Source organism: Ranitomeya variabilis, chromosome 8 (assembly GCF_051348905.1).
Source record: "Ranitomeya variabilis isolate aRanVar5 chromosome 8, aRanVar5.hap1, whole genome shotgun sequence".
In the NCBI taxonomy this organism is placed as follows: Eukaryota; Metazoa; Chordata; class Amphibia; order Anura; family Dendrobatidae; genus Ranitomeya; species Ranitomeya variabilis.
The window spans coordinates 206,437,640-206,448,090 of record NC_135239.1 but is presented as its reverse complement, the minus strand read 5'-3'; the positions used below and the strand labels follow the sequence as shown (position 1 = coordinate 206,448,090).

Sequence of the window (10,451 nt, the reverse complement as noted above, 5' to 3'; positions counted from 1 at the left end):
GTGCTATATACTACGTGGGCTGTGTTATATACTACATGGCTGTGCTATATGCTACGTGGGCTGTGTTATATGCTACATGGGCTGTGCTATATACTACTTGGCTGTGATATATACTATGTGGGCTGTGCTATATTCTACGTGGCTGTGCTATATACTACTTGGCTGTGCTATATACTACTTGGCTGTGCTATATACGATGTGGCTGTGCTATACACTACGTGGGCGGTTTTATATGCTACGTGGGCTGTGCTATATACTACATGGTTGTGCTATATGCTACGTGGGCTGTTTTACCGTATATGCTATACATGGGCTGAGCTATATACTACTTGGCTGTGTTATATACTACTTGGCTGTGCTATATATGACGTGGTTGTGCTATATACTACGTGGCTCTGCTATATGCTACATGGGCTGTGCTGTATACTACTTGGCTGTGCTATATACTACATGGCTGTGATACACGCTACGTGGGCTGTGTTATGTGCCACGTGGGCTATGCTATATACTACTTGGCTGTGCTATATACTACATGGGCTGTGCTATATACTACGTGGCTGTGCTATATGCTACATGGGTTGAGCTATATACTTGGCTGTGCTATATATGATGTGGTTGTGCTATATACTACGTGGCTCTGCTATATACTATGTGGCTGTGCTATACATTATGTGGCAGTGCTATACACTATGTGGCAGTGCTATATACTACGTGGCTGTGCTATATACTACGTGGGCTGTACTATATATTAAATGGCTGTGCTATATATTACGTGGGCTGTGCTATATATCATACTCTGAGGGGCTACATTATACTATATGAGGGGGCTTCATTATATTCTATGGGGGGGTTACATTATACTCTGTGGGGTGGTTGCATTATACTCTGTGGGGTGGCTGCATTATACTATATGTGGGCTGCTTTATACTGTATCGAGGACTATGGGGAATACATTATACTATATGAAGAACTATGTGGTGCATTATACTATGGGAAGTGAATTGTACTACATGGATGACTATGGCGGTGCATTATATAATATGGAGCACTATGAGGAGTTTATTATACTATGTGGAGGACTATGGGAAGTGTATAATACTATATGGAGGACTATGGGGAGTGTATTATATTATATGGAGGACTATGGGGAATACATTACACTATATGAAAAACTATGGGGTGCATTATACTATATTATATGGAGTACTATGAGGTGTGCATTTTACAATATGGAGGACTATGGTGCACATTACACTATATGGAGGACTATGTGGAGGAGTATTATACTAAACAAGCAAAATGCTGCCTATTCATCAAGTGATTGGATTGTTTATGCCGGAACAGAAATCCTTGTTATCAGCAGCACATCGCCGGTGTAAACTGTAGATGTGCTGCTGATAACATGATACTGTATGGTGATCTGTTAGTGATCCATTAGTGATCGTTCTGTCCCATCATTATTCCTCAGCTGGTGGAAAGAGGCCGGGAAACAAGTGTTAAAACAATTTCAATATTGTCGATCACACTCATTTAGCGGCCTGAACACAGCGCTTGTAAATACAGCAGAAATGCTTCTGTGTGATGTGCAATATGTTAGCATTTGGGGCCCCATTTTAAATTTTGCCTATAACCGTCTCTGCCTGCAGGGCGGGTAATATTGGGGACAATCTGGCCAGTTTATCCGGCCCTGAGGCTCCCCTGGCCAGATTGCCCTCATGTGCGGCGGGCAGGGAGCAATCCCTGCAGCTCCGCGGCCTGCAAGAGAAAATGGCAGCAGAGCGGAGCTGCAGGGAATGGATCCGCCCTGCTTTCTGCCTGTGCTTCCTGTCTCACACAGCAGCGGCTGAATGACATCATCATTCAGCGGCGCGGCTGTGCGAGCAGGAAGCTGCCGGCGATGGTGGAGCTTCAGGATACTGTGCGCAGAGGTGAGGTGAGGTGTGTATGCAGAGAGGTGAATGGTGCTGTGTGTGCGTGTGTAGGTGGAGGAGAGGGCAATGATTCGGGTGATGGGGCAGAAGGCAATGATTGGGTTGACGGAGAGGGCAATGATAGTGGTGGTGGGGGAGGAGAAAATGATGGAGGTGGTGAATGGGCATTACAGGGCCGGACTGGCCATCGGGCACTTCTGGCAAATGCCAGAAGGGCCGGTGCCAGTAGTGGGCCGCTGCACTCTCCCCCCCCCCCACCAGTGCCGCCGCCGCACTCTTCCCCTCCCCCTGTCAGTGCCGCCGCATTCAACTATACCGGCGTCTATGACGTCGGTATAGTTGAATGCAATGATGGAGGAGAGAGCGTCCGCTGACGCTCCCACTCCCATCACTCCCCGCTCTGCCTCTGACTGCGGGTGCGCGATGATGTCATCGCGCACCTGCTGTGTCCCGGGCAGACTGCAGCCGCTGAGACAGGAGCAGGGAGCAGCGCGGGCAAGAGGAAAGGTGAGGAGAGCGGTTTGTTTTTATGTTTTTTTTTAACTGGACTGTGGAGCCATTATCGGGGGGATGAGATGTGGGTTGTGCTGTATATACCACCGTGTGGGCTGTGCTGTATATACCACTGTGTGGGCTGTGCTGTATATACCACCGTGTGGGCTGTGCTGTATATACCACTGTGTGGGCTGTGCTGTATATACCACTGTGTGGGCTGTGCTGTATATACCACCGTGTGGGCTGTGCTGTATATACCACTGTGTGGGCTGTGCTGTATATACCACCGTGTGGGCTGTGCTGTGTATATACCACCATGTGGGCTGTGCTGTATATACCACCATGTGGGCTGTGCTGTATATACCACTGTGTGGGCTGTGCTGTATATACCACCGTGTGGGCTGTGCTGTGTATATACCACCATGTGGGCTGTGCTGTATATACCACCGTGTGGGCTGTGCTGTGTATATACCACCGTGTGGGCTGTGCTGTGTATATACCACTGTGTGGGCTGTGCTTTGTATATAACACTGTGTGGACTATGCTGTGTATATACCACTGTGTGGGCTGTGCTGTGTATATACCACTGTGTGGGCTGTGCTGTATATGTATCACTGTGTGGGCTGTGCTGTGTATATACCACTGTGCGGGCTGTGCTGTGTATGTACCACTGTGTGGGCTGTGCTGTGTATATACCACCATGTGGGCTGTGCTGTATATATACCACTGTGTGGGCTGTGCTGTGTATATACCACTGTGTGGGCAGTGCTGTGTATACTACTACGCGGGCTGTGTTATATATACTACTACACGGGCTGTGCTGTATATACTACTACGCGGGCTGTGCTGTATACTACTACGCGGGCTGTGCTGTACTCTACTACACGGCCTGTGCTGTATACTACTACGTGGGCTGTGCTATGTTATGCAGGCTGTGCTATATACTATGCAAGTTGTGCTATATTGTATGCGGGCTTTGATATATACTATGGGAGGTATATTATATTCTATGGGGGAGGCCGTGTTATATACTATATGGCTGTGTTATATACTATAGGGTGGTATATTCTATTCTATGGGGGAGGCTGTGTTATATACTATGGGGGGGTATATTATATTCTATGGGGGAGGCTGTCTTATATACTATGGGGGGCTGCATTATATTCTATGGGGGGCTACATTATATATTATGGGGAGGTGGGCTCTATTATATTCTATGGGGGGCTGTATTAGATTTTATGAGGGATGATTGTATCATACTCTTTGATGGGGCTGCATTATATTCTATGGGGAGGTGGGCTGTATTCTAGTCTATTCGGGGCTACATTATATTCTATGGGAGGCTGTATTATATTTATATTCTATGAGGGGTGATTGCATCATACTCTATGGGGGGGGGCTGCATTTTATAATATGGGGGGTTACATTATACTCTGGGGTGGCTGCATTATACTCTGGGCTGGCTGCATTATACTCTGAGGTGGCTGCATTATATTCTGTAGGGTGGTGGCTGCATTATACTGTATGTGGGCTGTATTATACTGTATCGATGACTATGGGGAATACGTTATACTATATGAAGAACTATGGGGTGCATTATACTATAGGAAGTGAATTGTACTACATGGATGACTATGATGACTATGGCGGTGCATTATACTATATGGAACACTATGAGGAGTGTATTATGCTCTATAGAGGACTGAGCAGTGTATTTTAATATATGGAGGACTATAGGGAGTGTATTATACTATATGGAGGACTGAGGTGCACATTATAATATATGGAGGACTATGGGTTGTATTATACTAAACGAGCAAAATGCTGCATATTCAGATTGTTTTTGCCGGAATAAAAATCCTTGTTCTCAGCAGGACGTCGCCGGTGTAAACTGTAGATGTGCTGCTGATAACATGATACTGTATGGTGATCTGTTAGTGATCTATTAGTGATCGTTCTGTCCCATCATTATTCCTCAGCTGGTGGAAAGAGGCCGGGAAACAAGTGTTGAACAACTTCAGTATTGTCGATCAAACTCATTTAGCGGCCTGAGATCAGTGCATGTAAATACAACAGAAATGCTTCTGTGTGATGTGCAATATGTTAGCATTTTGGGCCCCATTATAAACTTTGCCTAAAACCGGCCCTGCCTACAAATATACAAAGATATTATACAGTCACCATGTGACAAGTGGGCCTGTGTAACTTCAAATGCCAGGGCTGAATTTTAGTCCCAGTCCGGCCCTGACGGGCAATAATCGGGTGGTGGGGAGAGAGCAATAATGGAGGTGGTGAAGAGGGCAATCATGGGGGTGGGGGAGAGGGCAATAATGGGATGGGGGGGGGAGGAGGACAATGAGGGCTGTGGGGGATTGGGATGGGAGAATAGGAGATTTATATTGGATTTAGGAACGAGGAGGTGGAGAAAGACGTTATTATCGACTATTATGTCTAACACAGTCCCTTAGTATATAGCGTACTCACTTATGTATAGCACAGTCCCTTAGTGTGTGTGTATGTATATATATATATATATCTTTGTTACCTTAAAAGGAGGGGGGCCCGGACACATTTCCTGCTCAGGGGCCCCACGCTGTCTGTGTCCGCCCCTGCATTTAAGCTGGTATATATCAGGATGGGGAGAGGCCCACATCCAATCTTTGCGCCGGGCCCATCGGACTCTTGTTCTGCCTCTGCTTGGCACAGTCCTTTTCTTTCCCATTTCCATGTAAACATTCCTAAGATGGAACAAACGATCTGAATACGTGATCTGCTGCATCTGTAATGAAAACGGAAGCAGACGGATTCCGCCGATTGTGATTGTTGCAGGTTTTTAGTATGGAAGTAAAAATGTTTCTAGCAAGATCTGAACGGAGCCTTGGAAGGGTCAAAGACGTAAACTGATCCCAGGAAGCCCCCGCTGCTGAGACCCCATGATTAGCTGCAGTTTGTGGTCCATTTCTCCACAGCAGTCACTGGAACTTGCAGCAACAGAGGCGATGCTGCAGAGGTTTTTTCGCTTATCCTCCATATTCCACAATTACTGGGGGAAGATGGAAATCCGACCGCTCATCATTGGTGCAATGACATCATCAGCGCTAAGACAGTTATGTCATCAGGGTCACATGACCACCCTAGTCTGGACCAATAAAAAAGGTCCTCTATGGACTGGGAAATCACACAGGGCTGGAGAGTCTGAGACATAAAGAGCCCTGAGACCCATGTGCAGAGCGCCACTTCATAACATTTCCCTATTGCGCCACCAAATTAAAGCTCTGTGCCCAAGACTGCAAGTTATCACCCATCTTCCATTCTCTAAGGTTGGAAATATGGCCACCAGACGTCGGACCTCTGCACAGGGGTGGACGTACCATTGGTGCAACCTGTGCAGCCGCCCAGGGGCCCTAGAGGTCAGGGGGCCACATCTCCCTCCAAAGTAGGTGGATTTGTGTATTATAATGAACGATTAGACTGCACAGCGACCATATAGTGTTCCCTCTTCTGTCTGTCGGTTCCTCCCTGTAAAATTACAAAAATGATCCCCAATCCATAAAGGGGTTGTTGTCCTTTAAAAAATCCCTGTACCCCATCCACTCCCGGCCCTGCGCCCCTCCATAGCAAATTAACAAGAGCACGGCCGTTACAATGCGTCCAATTCAATTGATCTCAATAGAACCATCTGTCCTACAGACATTGGGGAAGCTCGGGCTAAGAGAGCGGGGTCCTGGGGGGTCGGCAGGTTACAGGGTTATTTCTAAAATAAGTTGTCACCTGTCTGTGAGAGAGAAGATAAACGCTGATTACTGGGTAATTCTGGGGGAAAAACTGCTTAAAGGACATAGTTCAGCAAACGAGACAATCCCTTTAAAAGTCATCTCTAGGCAGATCTGGGCAACGTGCGGCCGGCAGACCGAGCCAACCGAAGGGCTGAAAACAGTGGCCCACACCGTGCTCCGGCACGCCACCGCCACCGCCGCCGTCACCGCCATTCGTATCCTCAGGATGCAGATAGCAGGGAATGTAATGGTGGAGGACGGGGCGCCTTAATCTCTTCTTGCTCTGTGAACTCGTTCAAGTGGGGTTCACTACTGAACGTTGAGGCGCGCAATGAAAGGCGCCAGTGCCGGAGTCAGGACGTACTTTATGGGTGGAGCTAGTGCACAATTTGTACGGCCCCCGAAGGATGGTATAAATATCCAAACGGCCCTTGGCAGAAAGAAGGTTCCTCACCCCTACTGTATATAGTGGGGGCTCACACTGTATATAGAGAGGCTATGTGGGGGCTCACACTGTATATAGTGGGCTATGTGGGGGCTCACTGTATATAGAGAAGCTATGTGGGGGCTCATACTGTATATAGTGGGCTATGTGGGGGCTCACACTGTATATAGGAGGCTATGTGGGGGCTCACACTGCATATAGTGGGCTATGTGGGGGCTTACTGTATATAGAGGCTATGTGGGGGCTCATACTGTATATAGTGGGCTATGTGGGGGTTCACACTGTATATAGTGGGCTATGTGGGGGCTCACACTGTATATAAAGGGCTATGTGGGGGCTCATACTGTATATAGTGTGCTATGTGGGGGCTCATACTGTATATAGTGGGCTATGTGGGGGCTCACACTCTATATAGTGGGCTATGTGGGGGCTCATACTGTATATAGTGGGCTATGTGCGGGCTCACTGTATATAGTGGGATATGTGGGGGCTCACACTGTATATATAGTGGGCTATGTGGGGGCTCACACTGTATATAGTGGGCTATGTGGGGGCTCATACTGTATATAGTGGGCTATGTGGGGGCTCATACTGTATATAGTGGGCTATGTGGGGGCTCATACTGTATATAGTGGGCTATGTGGGCGCTCACTGTATAAAGTGGGATATGTGGGGGTTCATACTATATATAGAGGGGCTATGTGGGGGCTGGTACTGTATTTAGGATGCTGGGTGTGGACTCATACTGTATATAGAGAGGCTATGTGGGGGTTCATACTGTACATAGGAGGGTATAAGGGGCTCATACTGTATATAGGGGGCTATGTAGGGGCTTCACTGTATAAGGAGAGGCTATGTGGGGTTAATACTGTATATAGGAGGCTATGTAGGATCTCATACTGTATTTAGCGGGATATTTGGGGGCCCACACTGTAAATAGGGAGCTATGTGGAGGCTCATACTGTATATAGTGGGCCTCATACTGTATAAAGGGGGCTTGTACTGTATACATGGGGGCTATGTCGGGGCTCACACTGTATATAGTGGGCTATGTGGGGGCTCATACTGTATATAGTGGGCTATGTGGGGGCTCATAATGTATATAGAGGGGCTATGTGGGGGCTTGTAATGTATTTAGGATGCTGGGTGTGGACTCATACTGTATATAGTGGGCTATGTGAGGCTCATACTGCGTATAGGAGGATATGTGGGGGCTCATACTGTACATAGTCGCTGTGTGGGGGCTAATGTATAGTGAGGCAATGTGGGGACCATACTGTATATAGGGAGGCTATGTGGAGGCTTACACTGTATATAGGGGCTCATACTATATATTTGAAGCTATGTGGGGGCTCATGTTGCATATAGGAGGCTCATACTGTATACAGGCTATGTGGGGGCTCATACTATATAGCGGACTAGGTGAGTCCCATACTGTATATAGGACTTATACTGCATGACCAGCTCTGCCCTCACCTACTGTATCCTCACCCATCCCCTGTAGATTGTGAGCCCTCGCGGGCAGGGTCCTCTCTCCTCCTGGACCAGTCCTGACTTGTATTGTTTGATACTGCACTTGTTTTAAGTAAAGCTCCATGGAATAAATGGTGCTATAATAATAGTAATATGTTGTTATTATTATTATTATTATTAATAATCATTTTCACCGCCTTAAAATAATAAATATACATATAACTTGTAATAGAAAATGTATTTTGCAGCAGGTAGCTCCGCTCAGTCACCAGAACAAATTCACCTCTGCTACGTCACCTGTCATTATCACAGATGTAGCAGTGGTGAGTTTGTCATTTGTTGCATCTCACAGTGATTCTAGAATATATTTGCTGTGGTTTTACATAGGACTGCAGGTAAATGTGCTACAATATATCGGTAAGTCACTTTCTGTCACGACCAACATAAACTAATAAACTACAAATTCATACAAAAAACTTTGCACATCTCAGGATTCTACATAGGACTGCAAGAAATCTACACTGAAAGCCATGAGTGACTACACACAGCGATGGGTGACACATTCGGCTCTGCTGCATCTGTGTTCCCAGCTCATTCCTGTAGTTTGGTAATTTCCCCCAGATCCTTCTCCCCAGACAGGGTGGGTGTGTGCCAGGACCCCCCACATATAAAGTGCCAGCATGTGATCGTCGGTGCCAAGTTCAGGACCCCCCTCCAGCTGCAGATCACGTGGGGGGCGCTCTGTGTTACTTGCACCAAATTAACCCCCCTCTATCTCCAGCCCGGCTGAGCCCAGACCCCCCGAATAAATCTCCATCTGTCCCCTGAAACCTCCTCTTCTTGTCCAGACTCTGACCCCTCCTGATCGCCCCCGGTAAATCCCCGTAAATCGCCCCCCAGTAGCATGCCTCCCCACCGCTAGGGCTCCGGCAGGCCGGGGATGCACTGATCAATCCGGGGATTTCAGGGTTAAGAAAGCCGAAATCGGCGTCGGTTTCCGTGCAGGTCGGTAGAGGGGGGTCCTGGGTGCAGGATGCACCGGAGATCCCGGTCCTGGACGGCCCCGGTTTGCAGAAAATGGCGCAGAATTGAGCGGGAAGAAACACAAGTTGCGGGGAAGTGGCGCTGGGAGCTGTTGTTGTTCTCAACGTGGTCCGCTCCCTACGTATAAAGGAGGCGGGGTAGGGGGGCCGGGGATCAGTGTGATCGGGAGCAGCGGAGAGATCGCACAATGGCGCAGCAAGAAGTCGCACCTGCAACCCCCAGCAGAAAAGCCAAATCTGCGGCGGCGGCCGGGGGCAGCGCCAAGAAGTCCGGCGGCAAAAAGAAGAACCAGCCGGGCAGGTACAGCCAACTGGTGGTGGACACCATCCGCAAACTGGGCGAGAGGAACGGCTCCTCCCTGGCCAAGATCTACGGCGAGGCCAAGAACGTGTCCTGGTTCGACCAGCAGAACGGCCGCACCTACCTGAAGTACTCGGTGAAGGCGCTGGTGCAGAACGACACCCTGCTGCAGGTGAAGGGGGTCGGGGCCAACGGCTCCTTCCGCCTCAACAAGAAGAAGCTGGAGGTGCTGGCGGTGCCCCGGAGGAAGAGCCCCAAACCGGCGGCCAAGAAGCCGGCGGCGGCCGCCAAGAAGCCGGCGGCTCCCAAGAAGAGCCCCAAGAAGGCGAAGCCGGCCCCCAAAAAGAGCAGCAAGAGCCCCAAAAAGGCGACCGGCAGCCGGGCCGGCAAGGCGAAGAAGGCGAGCAAGCCCAAGGGGCTGAAGGCCAAGAAATCTTAGACTGTCCGAGGAAAGCGAGAAACCAGAGACTGTCCGGATCCCCCCTCCTCCTTCCCCCGCGTTCTATTTGTTTATCTTTCCGGATGAACTTGATACTTTATTGCTATTTTTTTTTCCTTTTGACGCTTTCGGTCCAGAGACTGAGACCTAGCACTTCTTCTCCTGTGCAGGGTATAAAGGGTTAACCCTGCTGACACTTTATTTTTTTTAAGAATTTGTCTTGTTTATTATCGTTTGCATGTGATATTACTTTTTTTTGTTCTACAGTTCGTAGAATGTTTGCTTATTATTTTTTTAAATATATTATTTTTTAATAAAATAACAAACGATTCATGATGAGGATTTTGGTGTTTTTTTGTTTGTTTTTTTTCTGCTTATTTCTTTGTAGTCTGGGGGTGGGTTAGACACGTTTAAAGCCAGATCTGTACTTTTCATCAGGATTTTTCAGCAAAAACCAGGAGTGGAACATTCCGGAAAAGTGTAATAGAAACATGTGCAGCACTTCTGAATGTATCACTCTCCTGGCTTTCGCTTACAAATTCTGATTA

The 10,451-nt window shown here is 48.0% G+C and overlaps 1 protein-coding gene across 1 annotated transcript; it reads left to right on the top strand.

Annotated features, from left to right (window-relative positions):
• Positions 1-9,304: 9,304 nt before the first annotated feature.
• LOC143787627 (uncharacterized) lies at positions 9,305-10,245 on the top strand. Its single transcript, XM_077276538.1, has one exon. The coding sequence runs from the start codon at positions 9,352-9,354 to the stop codon at positions 9,901-9,903; it is 552 nt and encodes a 183-aa protein (XP_077132653.1). The 5' UTR covers positions 9,305-9,351; the 3' UTR covers positions 9,904-10,245.
• Positions 10,246-10,451: the final 206 nt, after the last annotated feature.